The following is a 21,914-nucleotide window of genomic DNA, read 5'->3' as shown; positions in this document are numbered from 1 at the left end:
GATTGGGGCAGCCACCTTGCAGTCTGATAGCAAAGCAAGAGTTCCTTAATATAGTCAATTTCTTATGATAACCTACACTATGCATTGCTATGGATGTGTATGTTTTATGTTTACAATGTGTTTAAAGAGGACCTTTCACTTGTATAAGCTATGTGAACTGAGTATGCTGCCATATAGAGCAAGGGAAGACCCGCCTACTATAACTTAAGAAGCAAAGGTATTGGCGCCCGGGGATAATAGTAAGTGCAGTGAGATCCCCGGGCGCCGGTACCTTTGCTTCTTAAGTTATAGTAGGCGGGTCTTCCCTTGTCCTGTGGGCGTCTCCTTCTCCTAGGCTGCAGCGCTGGCCAATCGCAGTGCACAGCTCACAGCCTGGGAGGTTTTTTTCTCCCAGGCTGTGAGCTGTGCGCTGCGATTGGCCAGCGCTGCAGCCTAGGAGAAGGAGACGCCCACAGGACAAGGGAAGACCCGCCTACTATAACTTAAGGAGCAAAGGTACTGGAGCCTATAACGGGAGAACGGAGCGGCGCCCGGGGATAATAGTAAGTGCAGTGAGATCCCCGGGCGCCGCTCTATATGGCAGCATACTCAGTTCGACTAGCTTATCCAAGTTGAAAGGTCCTCTTTAAAGGAAATCTGTCACCAGAACAATCGCTATTGAAGTAAAGCCATAGCCTGATAGCACTTAGTACCTTATTTCCAGATGTGCCTTTGTTCCAGCAATAGATGTTTTTATCCTCTGAAAATCCAATTTATTTGGTATGCAAATGAGCCATTAAGGAGCCCAGGCACACCTCCTGCCACAATGTGTTTATCCCACCCCTCCTACATCACATTGAAGCCATAACTCTGCCCCCCTTTTCCCTGCTCCCAGCATGAGGGCGGGTTTGGGCACTAGCAGGAGGCGTGCCTAGGCTCCTTCCTGCAAGAATGACGCCCCTCTGGGCACCTTATTGGCTCATTTCCATACCAAATAAACTGGATTTTCAGAAGATAGAAAACATCTATTGCTGAAACAAAGGCACATCTGGAAATAAGGTACTATCAGGCTATGGATTTACTTTAATAGCGATTATCCTGATGACAGATTTCCTTTGAGTATACTAAAATCCTCTTAACATGTCATGGTACATAAAAAAAAAAGAAATGTAAAAACTTGGACTTTAGTATTGTCTGTGGTATTCCAGTAGATGTCAGTAGTGTTATATAATTTCCCTATAATTGAAAAAAAAAAAGTTTAAAGCAGTTGTCCAACTGGGCAACTGTGGGAAATAACATAAAATAATAAAAGCAGCAATATTGCCACTCTCGTTATCTCCACTGGGCTTTGTTTACCTGGCTGCAGTAAAGAGGTCACATCAGCATGCATAACTGCTGCAGCCAATCACAGGTTTCAGCACTGCTGCTCTTATTAGGTTGTAGTATTTCGTACTGTTGCCCTTTTTTTTTTTTTAACCAGGCGGTTCCTTTAAAATAAGACAAGAAGCTAAATTGTACTAACCTTGCCAGTATCTTTCCTGTATATTTAAATTGCTTCCTGGCCCAAAAGACATTACAGTATCAATCTATTGCATTCCTGCTGGTGTTTGCATCAGGCCCAAAAAATGTGGTTCTTTATATGTAGGAATGCGTAGCTCATGTTCTATAGTAACCAGATCTACACCAAAACTCAGGACAATAGTAACTGTTGACAGATAATGGATTTTATTGTCCAAAAACCTCTTTTGATAAAATGGAAAAAAGATAATAATTGATAGTTACCTATACAGGGGCATAGCTACAGGGGAAGCTGCTGCTTTGGGGCCACTGACCCAGAAGGGGCCCATCCAGGAGGAGGAGGACTAAAGATTTTGTCAGGGCCCCCATAACAGTATTACACAATGAAATTATATACAGTGACAATATAGACAGTGTAGAAAACTGATGGAACAGTTGCCGGGCCTGGTCTGACAGAGCGATCTTTACTAGCCACAGGAATGGGGGCGGCCTAAAAGGAAGGGGTTGCGAAGAAATTACTGGGGGGCGGGGGCCCCATTCCAAAATATGCTGTGGGGCCCAGTCATTTCTAGCTACGTCACTCTACCTATAGCATCGGGGCAAGCACTACTGGGTTCATTGAAGGAAAACACAATGAGACCAGTAATGAAATTTTGCCATCTTTTAATTTTGTTTTTGTTTATTTGTATTATTCAACCTATTGGGACAAATCTTTCTTTTAAACCTATTTATGAAGTTAATAAAAGCATCATGCCCTGCACCTAGCTCGCCTGTTTGGGGATGGCCACACGGAGCGGCCGTGATCCAGTCAGGTTGCGGCTGTGCTGCGGTCAAGAGCTGCACAAACAATTAGCCGCAGTTTCCTTTCATTTGACTAATTAAGACCGGACTGTATAGTCGGTCTTCATTGTTAGTTGCTTTGCAGAACCTTCAATACCGCACGGCCAATAACAATGAAGACTGTGCGGTCTTCATTAGTTAAATGATTATACAGCTGCGGCAAATTGACCACGCGGTTCTTGACCGCAGCACGGCTGCAACCTGACTGTATTACAGCCGTACTCTTTAGGTCTTCCAGCTCTACAAGGGGAATGGCCTACCAGACAGCAGCATAGCTTAAGATGCAACAATTTGCAAGAACATGTAGCCAAATTTTATTCGTACTGTATAGTAAACCAACCAATAGTTTGAGTACTGCAGCCAGACAAGTGTCTAGCCATTGACCAAATTTACAGCATAGTGTTCGTATTTTGGTTAGTAAACCAAATAAGTGCATGTTATAGTCCGAAAATATCATGTTTAATCATGCATACTATTTTCAAGGTTGTCTGTTTTTTTTTTTTTTTTGGGGGGGGGTTACGACAGTGTTCTATTATAGACAAATTAGTACAAAGACGTTTACACAGGGTCAAAAAAATTGTTTGTTCCAAATCACGACACGACAAGAACATTTGCTTTTCCCAAAATATGCAGTGTAATAACCCCTTCTCCCATTAGGGGACAGGAAGCTGTAATTACATTTCACCACCACTAGAAGCTAAACCGTGTGAAAGTAAATGCCAAAGAGGAAGAAAAGCTTGCACCAACGCGGCAGCCTCTTCAAACAGCTGATCTTAGGGGTGCCCATGCCAACACCCCATTGGACTAATGAATGTCGTCTTTTGTTGATCTTGTTCTTTCACTGAATCTTGCCTGTATCCACTGAAACGATCTAGTGTTGAAAAATATGTAACCTTTCCAAAGGCTGTCAAACTTTCCTCAACTGTGGGCAAAGGGCTTGCATCTCTTTAGGTGACATTTTCTTTGAACACAGAACCAAAGTTGTCAAGATTTTTATTTTTATTTTTTTCCACTTTCTCCTTGCTAGTACAGTTGGAGGGGCTCTTTTTATTAACACAACATGTTTACATAGTTAAAACGGTTGAAAAAAGGCATAAGTCCAATCAAGGGATATTTGGGGATGTGAACTTTAGAAAAGGGGAGTGAGGCTCAGATTTCTACTCATTTGCATAAGCATTGATGTTATTTACTTTTAAGAATTCAAAAGGAAAAAAAAAGTCCACTCTTCCTGTTGTTCCTGTTGTGACCATGTCCTCAGGTAGACCGTTCCACAGATTTACAGTTCTTACAGTAAGCTTTGACTCCTCTGGCGTATAAGCTTTTTTTTTCTCCAAAAGGAGGCAGTGCCCTCTTGTCTTTTGAGGGCATTTTACATGGAACAGTTTTTCACCATATATTGAGGGCCCATTTGTATAGGTTAATCATGTCCTCCCTTAGATGTCTCTTCCCAAAACTAAATAAATGTAATTATTTTAAACTTTCCCATAACTTCCCCCCCCCGTCTCTCCTTTGTTACTTGCCCTATGACATATGATGCAGGTAGATTATTAGTCCCCAGATGCATAACTTTACATTTATCCACATTGAACCTCATTTGCCAAGTTTATGTCCAAACAGTGTCCAAGTCGGCCTGTAGTTTATGGACATCTTCTATAGACTGCACAGTACTATATAGCTTGGTGTCCTCTGCAAAAATAGAAACAATGCTATTAATTCCATCCTTGGTAAGTAGTTGGTTAGTGGCGCCGCAATCTGCGATTACCCAGATTGCGCCACAATCTGCCAGGCATAAAAGGGGAAGGGGACGTCTCATTCCTCATTTTTTACGCATAGAAAATTGTCTAAATGTAAGACAGCTAGGAGCCAGTATGTAGACATCGGCGCCTCTTCATAATTTCAGCGATCCACCTCCAGTGCAGGGGCTTTATTAAGAATGGCATATAAAACCTTGTTCTCAATAAATAACCCCTGCCCCCATAGACCTTATTTTACCTATGAGGGACAGTATCAAATGCCTTTGCAAAATTCAAGAACACTACATCCAAAGCCTTTGTCCAGGCTTCTACTCAAGTCCTAATAAAAACTGTTTGTTAGGCCTCTTTCGCAATCGCAAACAAAACTGACTGAATTTGCTTGCAAAATGGTGCGAGTTTCACTGAAGGCACTCGGACCTGATCCATTGCGTTCTGTATACGGAACCATTCATTTCAATGGATCCACAAAAAACGGACTTCCGTTTCCGTATTTCAGTTCAAACATAGAACATGTCCTTTTATTGTCTGCATAACGGAAAAGCATAGTACTGTTCTATTAGGGGCCAGATGTTCCTTTCTGCAAAAAACGTAATGTACACGGATGTCATCCGTATTTTTTGCGGATTGCAACATATGGAAAAAGCCATACAGTCATGTGAAGGAGGCCTTAGTCTGACAACTTCAGTCCTTGGTAAACTCATGCTGGTTATCACTTGAGATTAACAGCCATCTAACATTCTTTTAATGTTTCCCTTCACCTTTTAATAAAGAGCAACTGGTATGTTCCTATATCATTATATGGGGCTGTTTCCAGGTTTAAATTTATGTTCAATTTCACTGGTAAACCCAGTTCTCTGCATGTTTGGCAAAGGGTTTTTCTTGATGTTGAATTATAACTTTAAGCCTTTGCTGCTGACCCCAAGAGTGGTCCATGTCCTCCAACTGAAGGGTACCTTGAACCCCATTGGTATGCCATTGTGGTTTATATTCAAATTATCTGTATCCAGTATATCATAATTTCCTTCTTTAGGTTGTTGTTTATGTTGACCTGTAAAGGATCAATAACATACACTAATGCTAACATATAATTTTGGGTAACTATAGAATTGCCTAAATTCACAAATTGTACTAAAACATTACTTGTTTCCAGCAAATTAACCATTGGGCTCTACTAATATCACTGTCACATTTTTTTTTGTTTTATGTAACTCCCTTGGGTGATAAATGTACATCTCTCATCAAACTGAACTGGCTTAGTTGCCCATAGCAACCAGAATCCACCTTTCATTTTCCAAAGGAGTTGTCCAAAATAAAAGGTGGAATCTGGTTTCTATGGGCAACTGAGCCAGTTCTACTTTACACCAGTTTGATAAATAACCCCATTAGTTTGGAATATTAGTAAGGACCCTGCACTAGTACCGGGGCCCTAGGTGTTTAAAGGGGTTTATCCGAGCCTGGAAATCCCCCCCTTCCCCCATATGCCTGCTGTATTTCCTCTGGAACCATTTTTAGCTAGATGTCCTACTTCTCCTAATTTCCTGAAATATTTTTCACATCCCTCTAAAAACATCTCAATCCAGTCTTTAATTCCTTAGAGACCCGTTGTCTCGGATATGCAGTTTTACACGCTTACAGTACCTTATTCATGGGGGCTTGAGGTGTTCTAACTAGTAAATGTCTGAAAATGCACTTTTAATCTTCCAGCCGTATCGAAATGTTCAAGTCAAGGAGGCCAGTGTTTTAGGCTAGGGCTATACGGCAACAAAAAGTGTACAACTGTACAAAAGGATATAACTGCACTGCAACATGTGCTGCAAAACATTTTTTGTAATGATGGTCAAGAGTGTTGCACTGCAACATGCCACTGCAACGCAACAGTAGCACAAAAATACAACTTGAATGGATTTTTTGCGCCTCGTCACAGTGAATCACCATTCACTATCATTACAAAAAATGTTGTGCGACTTTTCTGTGACAAGTAGTCACGCGGCACATGTAGCCCTAGCCTAACTTCTCTGAGTCAAGGTTTTCCTACCAATCCCCTGCAGGCTCATTTGGTCAAGATGCTGGAGGCACCGGGCTGGCAGGAAACCTTGCCTCGACAGGAAGAAGATTTTTCGCACATTTACCAGTTAGAACACTGTTGCATTACTAATTCCAAATCTCCATAGTCGCATAAGTAAGGTACTGTGGACAATTTAACTTGCATATCCGTTCCTTTTAACCCCAGACCTTAATGATAGATTAACTTTATTCATATCTGTCATCATCAGCTCTGTATTGGAAGCAAAGTTGTCAGTTGCTGCGGAAAGTTTCCATGGCAAATCTGTCCCATTATTTTCGGTCCCTTAACAAGTGGGAGGCACATATGCAAACTGTTGTAATTCCTACACCGTTCACCTGATTTGGATGTAAATACCCTCAGATTACCGTAAAGCTGACAGTCTGCAGTTAAAGCACCTTTTGTTTGTTTTCATTTCAAATCCATTGTGGTGGTGTATAGAGCCAAAAATGTTAGAATTTTGTCACTGTCCCAATATTTATGGACCTGACTAACTAATTTCTACTTTCAAATGTTCTTTTAATTGAACTCTGTTTTGCTCTTATGTGGCTTTTTTTGTGACAGGCCCGGAATTACATCCAGTCGTTGCCATACATGCCAAAGATGAATTTTGAAGATGTTTTTTTAGGAGCCAACCCTCAAGGTTTGTGAAGATGTTAGATTATATTAATTACAAGGGTCATATTTCTACTGTCAGTAACTCAAAGGGGTGTTCTGGTTGTTGTAACCACAGGATAGTGGATCAATATCAGATCGGTAGAACCACTAGGACCCCCTACGATCACAAGAATCGGGACCCTGTATCCCCTGCAGCCACACGTGCTCGTGGCTGCTCCATTCATTCCTAATGGAGTTCCGACTATCTCAGGAATTCCCATCACCATGAATGGAGCGGCAGCTATGTTAATTTCAGGGGACTCCAGATGGTACAGGGCCCCCATTCTCCTGATTGATGGGGATCCTAGCGGTAGGTTCCACCGATCTGATATCCCCTATCCTGTGAATAGGGAATAACTTGTAACAACTTGAATACCACTTTAACATCAGCTTTATGACGGCTTCTAGAGTTAACTCAACACATTTTCTTCCCACACTTTCTTTTCAGCTGTAGACCTACTTGAGAAAATGCTTGTTCTGGATACAGACAAGAGGATTACTGCAACAGAAGCTTTAGCCCACCCCTATTTTGCCCAGTATCATGACCCAGATGATGAACCTGTAGCTGACCCTTATGACCAAAGCTTTGAGAGCCGTGAGCTTGATATTGAAGAATGGAAAAGTAAGTGCTTTTAATGGGATGAATCTTATCTCTAACAATGACTGGTTCTGTTCTCTACATTTTGCATGTGTTCGTAAATAAATGTAAAATATTATCATGCTCTATCAAATGTACAGACCAGTAGACCCTCCGTGTACTATAATATATTGTCTGTGCAAGCTACATAGATGTGCACAAACCCTTTCTGTTGCACCAGTACATCTATTTGTGAACATTTCCTAATTAGATTCTATTTTTGAGCAATTTATTTTAAAACGTCTATTCGTGTTTTAGCTACGTTTGGCCTTGGTAAAATTTGGTACTTTACTTAAACTTTTTTTTTTTTTTTTTTTTTTTTTTTTTTACTAGATGCTAAGGCTAGTTTCACATCTGGCAAACAAAGCCAGGAATTGGCCAGACACAAACCGCAGCATGCGGTTAAATGTGGTCAGTTGTCACACAGGCATCCTCAAATTGCGGCCCTCCAGCTGTTGCAAAACTACAACTCCCAGCATGCCCGAACAGCCTACAGATATCAGCCTACAGCAATGCATTGTGGAAGTTGTAGTTTTACAACATCTGGAGGGCCGCAGTTTGAGGATGCCTGGATAAACAGATTGTAGAAAAACCTCAGCAAGTGGCTATCTTCTGTGGAAGAATCTAAGAACATTGCACAGTTCTCATTGTCGACAGAATGCTGTGTGTGCAAAAGTAAGAATGATCTTTTCCAGCTGCTCTCTGCTCAGGGTCTTGGGCTCATTCACATAACAGTGAAAAACATCCGTTTTCAGAACCAAATAGTCTATGGAGCTATTTATGTGGCCTTTCCTTTTAATGGGTGGTGACTAGCATGTACAACAATGAGGGCCCCATTGAAATCAATGGGGCAGTTTATAACGGCCATTTAGACAGGAGTGCACCTGTCTAACTGCTATTAAAATGGGTACACTTTATAAATTAAAGGGCCCTTCAGGGGTTGATATAAAATATTTACCACATCCACTTGAACACGAGGGAAGACTTGCTCCGCACTGGAGGCGGCAGGAACCGATGCTCCCATTGTCGTGACGTCACAACATTAGGAAGTTCAGCCCCTGGTGCCTCCAGTGTGGAGCAAGCTTTCCTCCGTGTGCAAGTGGATAAGGGGAGTATTTTTTTAAAACTTTTTTTAGGATTTTTTAGGGATCTGTTGGCGCTGCTGGGTGTGTGGGGGTATTATATACACTGGGGGCACTGTGTGTATGTGTGTGTGTGTGTGTATATATATATATATATATATACCTAAAGATTTATTAGAAACACCTGTTCTATTTCTCATTAATGCTATTATCTAGTCAACCAATCACATGGCAGTTGTTTCAATGCATGTAGGGTTGTGGTCCTGGTCAAGACAATCTCCTGAACTCCAAACTGAATGTCAGAATGGGAAGGAAAGGTGATTTAAGCAATTTTGAGCGTGGCATGGTTGTTGGTGCCAGACGGGCCGGTCTGAGTATTTCACAATCTGCTCAGTTACTGGGATTTTCACGCACAACCATTTCTAGAGTTTACAAAGAATGGTGCGAAAAGGGAAAAACATCCAGTGTGCGGCAGTCCTGTGGGCGAAAATGCCTTGTTGATGCTAGAGGTCAGAGGAGAATGGGACGACTGATTCAAGCTGATAGAAGAGCAACGTTGACTGAAATAACCACTCGTTACAACCGAGGTATGCAGCAAAGCATTTGTGAAGCCACAACACGCACAACCTTGAGGCGGATGGGCTACAACAGCAGAAGACCCCACCGGGTACCACTCATCTCCACTACAAACAGGAAAAAGAGGCTACAATTTGCACGAGCTCCTCAAAATTGGACTGTTGAAGACTGGAAAAATGTTGCCTGGTCTGATGAGTCTCGATTTCTGTTGAGACATTCAAATGGTAGAGTCCAAATTTGGCATAAACAGAATGAGAACACGTATCCATCATGCCTTGTTACCACTGTGCAGGCTGGTGGTGGTGTAATAGTGTGGGGGATGTTTTCTGGGCACACTTTAGGCCCCTTATTGCCAATTGGCCATCGTTTAAATGCCACGGGCTACCTGAGCATTGCTTCTGACCATGTCCATCGCTTCATGACCACCATGTACCCATCCTCTGATGGCTACTTCCAGCAGGATAATGCACCATGTCACAAAGCTCGAATCATTTCAAATTAGTTTCTTGAACATGACAATGAGTTCACTGTACTAAAATGGCCCCCAACAGTCACCAGATCTCAACCCAATAGAGCATCTTTGGGATGTGGTGGAACGGGAGCTTCGTGCCCTGGATGTGCATCCCTCAAATCTCCATCAACTGCAAGATGCTATCCTATCAATATGGGCCAACATTTCTAAAGAATGCTATCAGCACCTTGTTGAATCAATGCCACGTAGAATTAAGGCAGTTCTGAAGGCAAAAGGGGGTCCAACACCGTATTAGTATGGTGTTCCTAATAATTCTTTAGGTGAGTGAGTGTGTGTGTGTGTGTATGTATGTGTATATATATATATATATATATATATATATTATGTATGTCATGGGAGGTAGGCTGGAGCAAATATAGCAGGTTTTGAATTAGCGCTCTGTACTGCAATAGAATGTATTAGCTACGCTGAGGCCTGTGACGTTACAGTTCAGTTCTGCGCATAATTTACTGTGTTAGAATCCAAACTCGTGTTTTTGCCTCAGTTCAGCTTCGGATTTTGAAACAGTAATTTATGTGCAGAACCGAACTGTAAAAAGACTACTTCACAGGAATGAGACTAAGCAAGTCTCGCGTTAGTCTACTTTCACACTCGCATTTTTGCTTACCGTTTGTGAGATCCGTTCAGGGCTCTCACAAGCGGTTAAAACCGGATCAGTTTGCATTCTGAGTGGAAAAGGATCTGCTCAGAATGCATCCGTTTGCATCAGTTCAGTCTCCATTCTGCTTTGGAGACGGACACCAAAACTCTGCTTGCAGCGTTTTGTTGTCCGTCTGAAACTGAACTAGACCAGTCTTGAACACCATTGAAAGTCAGTAGAGGACGGATCCGTTTTCTATTGTGCCAGTGAAAACTGATCTGTCCCCATTGACTTACATTGTATGCCAGGACGGATCCGTTTTCACTGGCACAATAGAAAACGGATCCGTCCTCCACTGACTTTCAATGGTGTTCAAGACTGATCTGTCTTGGCTATGTTAAAGATGATTCAAACGGATCCATTCTGAACGGATGCAGGCGATTGCATTATCTGAACGGATCTGTCCATGACTGATCCGCACAAAACACGTGTGAAAGTAGCCTTCCATAGGAGTCAGGAAATAATTCTACCCTCTGAATTTTTTTTTCAAAGAATCTCTTCCTAATGATCTGTCAAACACAGATGGCATCAATGGTTTTCACGGACCCATAGATTATAATGGACGTGATGGATCCGTAAACACGGACAAAATAGAGCATGCATCCATGCTAGAAAAAACTGACCCACAGACCGTGCTAAAACAGAGCTGTCTAAGGACACCAGGGACAAAATTGTAGACACGCACAAGACTAGGATGGGCAAGCAGCTGGATGAGAAGGCAACAACTGTTGGCAAAATTATTAGAAAATGCAAGAAACCCAAGATGACTGTCAATCTTCTTTGGTCTGGGGCTCCATGCAAGATCTTGTCTTGTAAAGTAATGATGATTCAGGAATCAAAGATTACCGTTATTACCACACGTCGCCGTCATGGATTAAATCTTACAGGGCACAAAAGGTCCGCCTGCTCACGCCAGCACATGTCCAGACCTGTCTGAAGTTCGCCAATGACTATCTGGATGATCCAGAGGAGGCTTGGGAGAAGGTCATGTGGTCAGATGAGACCAAAATAGAACTTTTTGGTATCAACTCCACTTACCCTGTTTACAGGTAGAAGAAGGATGAGTACAACCCCAAGAACACCGCCCCAACTGTGGAGCATGGGGGTGGAATCATCATACTTTGGGGGTCCTTTTCTGCAAAGAGACAGGACAACTGCACATTATTGAAGGGAGGATGGATGGGGGCCATGTATCGTGAGATTTTGGCTAACAGCCTCCTTCCCTCAGTAAGAGCATTGAAGATTGGCTGTGGCTGGGTCTTCCAGAATGACCGGAAACGCACAACCAGGGCAACTAAGGAGTGGCTCTGTAAGAAGCATTTTAGGATCCTGTAGTTGCCTACCCAGTCTTCAAACCTGAACCCAACCTAAAATTTGGAGGGAGCTGAAACTCAATGTAGACCAGATCTGGAGAAGATCTGTATAGAGGATTGGGATAAAATACCTGCTGCAGTGTGTGCAAACTTGGCCTAGAACTACAGGAATCGTCTAAACTCTTTTAATTGCAAACAAAGGTTTCTTACCAAATATTAAGTCCAGTTTTTCTGTTGCATCAAATACCGCAAGTCGTCCCGCAAAAATCAAGAAAATCAAGCCCCCGCATATCTCTGTAAAACGAAAAATAAAAAAGTTATGGGTCTTGGAATGTGGCAATGCAAACTTTAACCACCTCAGCTCCCCTAGCTTAAACCCCCTTAATGACTAGACCACTTTTTACAATTCTGCACTACACTATTTTCACGGTTTATTGCTCGGTCATACAACTTACCACCCAAATGAATTTTACCTCCTTTTCTTCTCACTAATAGAGCTTTCATTTGGTGGTATTTCTTTGCTGCTGACATTTTAACATTTTTTGTTATTAATCGAAATTTACCTTTTTTTTTTTTTTTTTGCAAAAAAATTACATTTTTAACTTTCAGTTGTAACATTTTTCAAATAAAACTACATTTCTATATACATTTTTCTCTAAATGTATTTTTCTACATGTCTTTGATAAAAAAAATGCAATAAGTGTATATTTATTGGTTTGCGCAAAAGTTATAGCGTTTACAAACTATGGTACAAAAATGTGAATTTCCGCATTTTGAAGCGGCTTTGACTTTGAGCACCTGCCATGTTTCCTGAGGTTCTACAATGCCCAGGCAGTAGAAACACCCCACAAATGACCCCATTTCGGAAAGTAGACACCCTAAGGTATTCGCTGATGGGCATAGTGAGTGCATAGAAGTTTTTATTTTTTATCACAAGTTAGCGGAAAATGATGATATTTTTTTTTTCTTACAAAGTCTCACTATGCCCATCACAAAATACCTTAGGGTGTCTTCTTTCCAAAATGGGATCACTTGTGGGGTATTTATACTGCCCTGGCATTTTAGGGGCCCTAATGCGTGAGAAGTAGTTTGAAATCCAAATGTGTAAAAAATGCCCTGTGAAATCCTAGGGACTATAGGGGCTCTATGGGCCTGTCTGTGCCGTGGCTGCGACGGCGGAACTACTGCACGTGCCGCCGTACCAGCTTCAACTGCCCTTCTGGTGCTCGCCACTTCACCATGTTGTATGGCAGTGCTGGTACTAGGTCCAGGATGGGCTGCGCTGCTGGTATATGCCTCACCACGTAATCGGACAGCTCCAGCCCCACTCTGCTGCCCTTGAAGCGGATCCTGCGCAACCTGTGGTCTAGCAACACTGGGCCGGGTACGCCTGGTGCTATCAGGGACCTCAACCTCATCGTCCGAACTTTGGGTCAGACTGCCACTGCTTTCTACAGGTTCGTATTCTGACTGGATTCGTCAGATGAGGGTTCCCATTCCTCATCCGACTGGGTCAGAAGCCTGTAGGCATCTTCAGAAGAATACCCCTTACTTGCCATTTGGTCAACTAAATTTAGGGGGTATTCCCTGAGACTACCCAAGAAAAAAAGCAAGCCTGTCTTACAAATGGGAGGCTAGCGAAGTACCGGAAGCCGCTGCGATTGATAAAAAAATGTCAAAACTGTTTTGTTTTTTTTATCGCCGCAGCGCTTGTAAAGTGATTGTGCAGTGATAAAAAAAAAAATTTTTTGTCACTGTGGCAGGGCAGCTGTGGGTGAACGCACGTGTGGGCAACCGATCAGGCCTGATCGGGCAAACACAGCGTTTTGGGTGGAGGGCGAGCTAAGGTGACACTAATACTATTATAGATCTGACTGTGATCAGTTCTGATCACTTACAGATACTATAAATGTACCAATGCTGATTAGCTATACGCAAATCAGTGACTGCGGTGCGGTGGGCTGGGCGCTAACCGACGCTAACTACCTAACAAAGGGGCCTAAACTATCCTAAAACCTAACCGTCAATACTAGTGGGGAAAAAAGTGACCGTTTACACTGATCACTTTTTTCCCTTTCACTAGTGATTGACAGGGTTGATCAAGGGGTTAATTGGGCTGATGGGGGGGGGGGGGTGATCTGGGGCTAAGTGTGTGGTGTTTATGCACTTACAGCGATCTGTGCTCCTCTGCTAGGACGAACCGACGAAAAGGACCAGCAGAGGAGCACAGAAGCCATTTAACACATTATATTTATAAATATGATGTGTTATATGGCTTGTGATTCTTTATGATGAAAATCACCAGCCTGCCAGCGATGATCATTGGCTGACAGGCTGGTGACGATATCCCCCTCGGCTATGCGCGTCCTCTCGTGAGATGACGCACGGATGCGTCTAGAAGGAATGAATCGACCGCCTCCGGACCGCGATCCTGCATTAGGCGGTCCGGAGGCGGTTAAAGTATAACTGTCATTTTTTTGGGGGGGGAGTTTTGAATTGTGGTGATTAATATCACCTTGGTGGCCCTATTTCAACTTTTCACTGTGTATTCAATTACCCCTTAATTCCACAGTTTTGTTCCCTGTACTGCCTATTTTTACCTGTGCTTAAAATAAGGTTGCTAGTCATGGTCCGTCTATCTGTTGAAGGACGGAGGATGCAGAAGCACAGCGTGCAAGGTCACATTCCTGACAGCCAGGGACTGTAAGTAAATGATTAAAGCCATGTTCTCCCCAGTAGCTGATAACCGTGCCTGGGCTGTGTGCACTTCTCCCTGTCCCTGCGCTTGGCAGATGCTCCCTCACTCAGCAGACCTGGAGAATGCAGAGTTGGTGCAGCACAAACCAAGGAAGGGAGATCTGCCATCTCCTCAGTGTATAAATGAAAGCAACATGTGGTAAGAGGAATTAGCCTCAGGGTGAGGGCAGTGGCGGCCATCTTAACTGAATAGTGAAATTGCAGTTTTATGCAGACTGGTTGCTAATGGCTGAATCTTATTAAATATGGGGTAAGTCAGTCTAATAGTAACTGATTCTGGATTATCATGTTATTAGTAACTACATATATAAAAATTGAAATTAGGGTCTAAGTGTGACAGTTATCCTTTAAGGGTTTGTATTGTTAAAAAAAACTGTATATATTTGGTATTGCTGTAATAGTACTGACCCACACAGTAAAGTTATCATGTCATTTATGTTGAAGAATGTAACTTGTCCCACAAAAAACGGCACTTGTACAGCTACATCGATGGAAAAAATATAAAAAGTTATAGCTCTCGGAAAAAAATTAAATAAATCATTTGATCAAGATCCAAAACAAGCTGGTTACTAAAAGGTTAATGGATACCGTTACAAGCTGTCTCTGGCCACCTGATCTCTACTGTCTACTAATCATCAGGCACGCGTGTCTGATTATGGCATTGGGGGGCTGCTGAGTTTTTAGAAAGTAAAACGTTGTTTTAATACATTTTTTTCTTATTAGAGTACTCGATTAATCGTTGGATTATTTGGTAGAATACTTGATTACAAAAATAATAGCTGCAGACCTAGATGCACCGCCATTCTGCTCTTACTAGTGTGGGGACAAGATGCCTCTGCAGTGAGGGACAGTGTTATGCTTTTATTGTTATTTATAACTCTCTGACCTGTAGGCAATTTATGTGGGTGCAATACAACACCTTTGCACCAGTGACACAGAAATACAATATATAATCGGGCTGTTCAGTCTGTGGGTGACCTGTAGGCATTTTTGGTCTGTGCAATCCTACTCCTTTTCAACAGTGACAGAAATTCAGTATTTAATTGGGCTGTTAATTCTGTGGGTGATCTTAAGCCATTTTTGGGGTTCAAAACTCAGCATTTTCATCAGTCTTACTGTTATAGAAGATTTAATCAGTCTGTTAATTGTGTTGTCACATAAAGCAATTTTGTGGGTTCACAACATTACAATTCCATCCGTCTTACTGTTATAGATTTAATTAGTCTAATTGTGTTGGTGACATAACACCTTTTTCGGGAGGGAGATGCACCTCATCTGCATCTGTGACATGGAAATACAATAGTTAATTTTTATGTTAATTCTGTCGGTGACCTATAGACATTTTTTTTGCGAGAAAAACTTTGCATTTGCACCCATGAAATACAAAAATTATTGTTCATCTGTCATACCACTTGGTGGGTGACCGTAAAATGATGGCCCCCAGCCAGTACGCCTGCTACTGCCAGAGCACACCAAAGGCAGCTCAAAGGAGTTCCCTGGCATGGCAGTTCTTCATGCAGTGTGCTGACGACGAGTCACTGTTGGTTTGCATGCTGTGCAGTCAGAGCCTGAGGCGAGGCATAAATGTTCTAAACCTGAGCACCATGACCAGGCATCTAACGGCAAAGCATGAGCTATAGTGGAGTGGACACCTGAAAAAACACAAAAGATCTGAGGCTCTTCTTAGTCCCTCTTCTGCTGCAGTCTCAGCCTCTTCCACCCCCTCTGGAGCAACAGGGCCACCTGGCACCCATCAAAGTGAGGATGTGACGGCAACACCACCACCACTGTCACCGAGCATCTCCACACTGTCCCATGGAAGCGTTCAGCTATCCATCCCCCAAACACTGCTGCCATTCTCAACAGTTTTACCAACTTAATGATGGCGGCTGTCCCACGTTACGCGATTCCCAACCAACAATACTTTTCCAGGCGGGCTGTCCCTGCACGAACAAGCGGCGTAAAAAATCAGGTGTGCGCTGCACAACACTATCAGTGGCAAGGTCCACATAACCACTGATAAGTGGACCAGTAAGAACAGGCAGGGATGTTATATCTCCCTAACTGCCCACTGGGTAAATGTAGCGGCGGCTGGGCCTGAGGCGGAAATCTGTTTGACGCACGTCCTACTGCCACCATGGATTGCTGGAAATTTCTCGTTGCCGCCTCCTCCGGTTCCTCCTTTACCACATCCTCATCATGTCAGCGCAACACCTGCACCACTAACTTCAGCACAGCCAGGGGGAAACGACAGCAGGCTGTTCTGATACTCATATGTTTGAGGGAAAAAACACACACCGGGCTGGAGATGTGGGCGGGCATGGAAGAACAGACTGATGAGTGGTTGGTGCCGCTGAGCCACAAGCCTGGCCTGGTGGTGTGCGACAATGGGCGAAATCTCATAGCAGCTCTGGGCCTAGCCGGTTTGATGGATATCCCCTGCCTGGCGCATATGCTGAATTGGTGGTGCAGAGGTAATTGAAAAATAACCCTGATGTGTCAGACTGCTGCAGAACGTGTGCGCGCTTTCAGCGTTCTCATCCTGCTGCTGCTCGCCTGTCTGTGCTGCGCAGAGACTGTGAAAGTTGACGCAAGCACGGGTGAATCACTTTGCAGAACAGCACCACTTCACCACCTGCAAGTGGTCCTCCATGCAGGACATGTGTGATGTATTGCTCTGTTTCGATTACTCCACCAACATGGTCAGCGCCCATGACTCCATTCTCAGCGTTCCCACTTCCATGTCTCCTTGAAAAAATGCTTTGGGCGATAATGGATAAGGATGTGGCACTGGTGGAAGAGGAGGAGGAACAGGGATCATTCCCACGGTTATCAGGCCAGTCATCCACAGAATGTGGGTTCCTGCACAAACAGCGGCCAGGTACACAACGGTACAGCCAGGCCACCGTTTGAGGAGGAGGATCAGTGTTCACGGCAGGGTGGCACCCAAATCAGCTCACGGGCATCACTGGAGCGTGGCTGGGGGGATACAGATGACACAGACAATATACCTCCCACCGAGGACAGATTGTCATTGCCTCTGGGCCGTCTGGCACACATGAGAGACTACATACTGCAGTGCCTGCGCAATGACCGCCAAGTTGCCCTAATTGTTACCATTGCTGATTACTGGGTGGCCACCCTGTTGGATCCCCAGTACAAGGACAACGTGCTGTCCTTACTTCCGCCACTGCAGTACGATGATCGGAAGATGTGCAAGTACAAGCGCGCACTGGTAGACGCGCTACTGATGGTGTTCCCACATGACTGCAGAGACTCAGTGGAAGCACGAGGTGGAGTAGTAGGAAGCACCGCCAGCAACTCAGAAGGGAGGATTAGCATGGCTTTGTCAGCACACCACAATATCCAGCACCACCATCTGATTCGGACCTTCTTAGCAGGAGGCAGTGTTTCAGCAACATGGAACAGTACGTGTGCACACACCTACACGTACTGACTGATGGGTCTTCCCCATTTAACTTCTGTGTCTCCAAATTGGGCACATGGCCTGAGCTTGCCCTTTACGCCCTGGAGGTGCTGGCCTGCCCTGTTACAAGTGTATTGTCCGAACGTGTGTTTAGGATGTGGGGGGGTGATCACGGACAGGCGCATCAGTCTGTCCACAGCCAACATGAACAAACTCAAATTCATTAAAATGAACCAGGCATGGATCCCACGAGACTTGCCCATACCTTGGGCAGAGTATCAAGTTTAAAGGGAAAAAAGCAATCAAGGGGTGGAGACCCGTGGAGCGCCACAAACGATCAGTGCAGAACAGATTGATTAGAACAGGTGGACGTGAGTTCTTTAACCACGTAGGTGATAACTAAATCGATGTATCAAAATAGGAAGTCAAGTCAGAGTTATACTCTTAGATCTTACGTATAGTAATTTAAAAAGAGAGCAGATAAGACTGGATCAACAAAGTAGTATCAATAAAAAGTGTCAATAAAATCAAAATGACAACATTGACGGCTGTTTTGGTTGTACTTACTTCACCGGGGGGGGGGGGGGGGGGCAGTGCAAGATAAAACTCAAGACACTTGCACTTGAAGCCCCCCCCGCGCCGAGGTCGCCTGTAGGTAGTCAATCCACCGAATGGTCCCAAATGGTGAACCGGGGTCCTTCTTAAATTAATCAGGTGGTCTTTAATGCAAAAAGAGCTCAACGCATTTCGGGGGTTAAATACAGTCCCCCTTCGTCAGGAGCAAGATATAACATACAGATACTGATCCATATATAGTGGTTTCAAAATATGGCGGCAGGGAGGGTTCATGACCTCACAAACAGGAAGTCCTGCCCCCTCACATGTCTTCAGTCAGAAAAAACATATCTACATAAAACAATATTCATTTTCCCCTGTCATAATGAACCAATCCAAAATCCCTTGCAAATGTCCCAGACAAAACATACATTTAATACCTCCGTGATCTGGATACGGGTCCTGAATGACAGGAAACCCAATATTATAGGGTGACGCATGTCCGGTGTTTGAAGGTCATGGGCGCGCTTCCAATGGGTGTGTGGAATGCACCAGAACTTATTTCCGGTGTTTGAGAACGCGTTTGCGCGTGCGTGAAACAAAGATCTATTGCACATGCGCGAAACGTAAGCAGTATAGGTGGATGCACGCATGCTTGTGCGCAGAGCGAGAATGATGAGGAGAGTGCACGCATGCGCTGTGCGCACTGAAGGCGCACGCAGGCTTTGTGTGATTTAAGGTTCACGCATGCGCTGAGTGTCCACATTAGCTGGAGAATGCAGCGCACCTACAGTGGCCGGAAGAGAGTCCGTGGAGCGCAGGCGAAAGGGGAAGGCCTGGATGAAGTGAATGCCTACGTTTGATTTGACAGTGTGCTTTCCACATGAAGTATGTGCAACACAATGTCAAAGAAAGCCGGAAGGGGGTGGACCTACTTGTGACTACGTGGGCTAACAGCACACACAAATATAGCACTGGTGGTAAGGGTCAATCGAAAATATCACCAGCTAGCAAGTGGTCAGATTTACTGATGGGAAAAAGAAACTCCATCCGTTTATGAATATTTTGAATGGATAAATAGTATAGAAGATGATGAATTAATAATAGGTTATTCAATGGTATGTGATGTATGCTAGGGGCATCCGTATTGGCATAACTATATGATGGGAAAAGAAATATAATGCATATAGAAAAGTCCCTATTTGGAGAAGGGGAAACATAAGTTCATGTACATGCACATAGGTACAAATGATATATAAATAAACTATATATATGAAGGTGTGCGTGTGATTGGATGTAAGCACAGGGGGGCACGTGAAAAATACAATAAATGGCTATGTATGAATGTGGATACAAATATATAAAACGTATAAAAAATTTAAAAAACGTATATAAGAACACAAATACATTAAATATGAAACATTATTATAATGAAAATACCATAGATATACCTAATATGGAAAGATAAGTCAGTGTGCATACACACACACATATGTATACAATTATACACATGCATATATTTCGACTAAATGCATATATATTAAAAGGGGAATTGGGTGGACTGGGTGATCTAGAGACTTATAAATAATCAAAGGTGGTTTTAAAAATAGTTTAAAATACAATAAAATAAAATAAACTAGACCAGAATATGGTTCCCAGCAGCACAGGGTATAAGGGGCTGTTTTGGAGTTTTTCAAATATTAGTAATGGCTATACTCAAGTGACTCATTCAAATCAAATGGTACTGGCGTATTCAACTTGTAGATTCAGTACATCTCATGTCTACAGAGCTGTGAATGAGATTGTGGGACAATGTCAATTGGGGTTATTTCTTAGGCCCGAAATGTTCCCTGCATGTACTTCGGAGAAATTCCTAGACGCTCCATGTTTAAGATATTGTCTATTAATGTTGGAGCGGTGATTGTTCAGTCTATCCCTTAGTGTTTGTGTGGTGCGTCCCACGTATTGCAGTTCACAGGGGCAAATTGAACAATTTACCGTATATGGTGTTTCAAAATGACCCTTTCTCCCATGTTGTTTGCTATGACCATGTTCACGCTGTCCACTATACTACAACAACATAGACGAGGTTTAATGCCGCATCTGAAGGAACCTGGTACTGTTGGGGTTTTACTCTCCGATTTTTCCTCAGGAATCTTGGGGCAGGATGGAGCTAATATATTCTTTAAGGTATGGGCCCGACGGTAGGTGACCTTTGGTTTGTCTGGGATAATTCTACTCAGAATGGGGTCCTCGTTTAATATTGACCAGTGTCTCTGCAGGATGGATTTGATGGAATTGTGATGGGAATTATATCTTGTAAGGAAATTGGACTGGATATTGATCTTTGGACTTGTAGTCTTTCTTTCTCGCGGTTGTAGACATTCTATTTGGCTGTTTTTAGTGCCCTAGATTTGGAGTCTAGAATGAGTTTCTTAGGATAGCTTTTGGCTAAAAATCTGTCCTCTAACGTAGTCAACTGTTTAACTAAGGTGTTATCGTTAGAGCAGTTCCTACAAACTTGCCGCATTTGTCCATATTGGATGTTGTTCTTCCATTGTGTATAATGACAGCTTTTAAAATCCAGATAGCTATTAGCATCAACTTCCTTAAAGTGGGTACTTGTGGTAATCCTATCATTAGAAATTTGAATATGGAGGTCAAGAAAGACAATAGATACCGGGTCAACATGTGAAGTTTATGTCAGGTTCCAGTTATTGCGGTTTAGATTATCGATGAACGTAGATAATAATGATGGACCCTCTCTCCAAATGAAGATAATGTCATCGATGAATCTTTTGTAGAACGCTATATGCTCATGTCCAAGGAGACCCACATGCTGCTCAAAGGCCCCCAGAAATAAATTTGCGTATGATGGGGCGAACTTAGTCCCATCGCCGTGCCACAATTTTGAAGGTACATTTTTTTTCTATATTTAAAATAATTCTGTGTTAAAATTAGGGCTGCACAATATATCGAAAAAGTAATCGAATCGTGATAATCACCAAATGCGATTTGGCCGACCCGAAAATGCCGCGATTATATATGTAGGGGCCCTGCGCACATAACTGGCTTTGTGTGTAAAGTATTTTACTACTGTGTGAAACAAGCTCTCTCTGACTCCTATTGATAAAATGGCCAGCCTCTGTACTCACTTTCACGATGAATGCACTGCAGCGAATGGCAGTGAGCTGCTTCCTGAAGTGGGAGGAGCGTTACTAAGTTCACGCGCCGGCTGGCCAGCTCGCTGCCATTCACTGCAGTGCATTCATTGTGGAAGTGAGTACAGAGGCTGCCATTTTATCAGTAGGAGTCGAAGAGAGCTTCTTTCACACAGTAGTAAAATACTTTACACACAAAGCCAGTTATGTGCGCAGTTTAGGACACATGAGGGGACACGTAGGGCCATGAGGGGGACCAGCATAAGATGCTATATTTGTGTCTTATGCTGGCCCCCCTCATGGCCCTATGTGTCATAGCACACATCCCCTATAACAGTGCCATCCACAGGTCCCCCATAAGTGTCGTCCACAGATCCCCCCACATAACAGCGTCCTCCACAGATCCCCCACATAACGGCGTCCT

The 21,914-nt window shown here is 43.3% G+C and overlaps 1 protein-coding gene across 6 annotated transcripts in view; it reads left to right on the top strand.

Moving 5' to 3' along the window:
* Window positions 1-21,914, top strand: part of LOC122933278 (mitogen-activated protein kinase 14) — a 247,058-nt gene that overhangs the window by 217,088 nt on the left and 8,056 nt on the right. For all 6 annotated transcript variants that reach the window (XM_044288156.1, XM_044288160.1, XM_044288159.1 and 3 more), the window contains 2 exons: window positions 6,718-6,796; window positions 7,259-7,432. In XM_044288156.1, the coding sequence (XP_044144091.1) occupies window positions 6,718-6,796; window positions 7,259-7,432 (253 nt within the window). The remainder of the gene's footprint in view (window positions 1-6,717; window positions 6,797-7,258; window positions 7,433-21,914) is intronic.

The sequence above is a fragment of the Bufo gargarizans genome, chromosome 3, assembly GCF_014858855.1.
Source record: "Bufo gargarizans isolate SCDJY-AF-19 chromosome 3, ASM1485885v1, whole genome shotgun sequence".
In the NCBI taxonomy this organism is placed as follows: Eukaryota; Metazoa; Chordata; class Amphibia; order Anura; family Bufonidae; genus Bufo; species Bufo gargarizans.
This window is presented reverse-complemented; position numbering and strand designations above follow the sequence as displayed.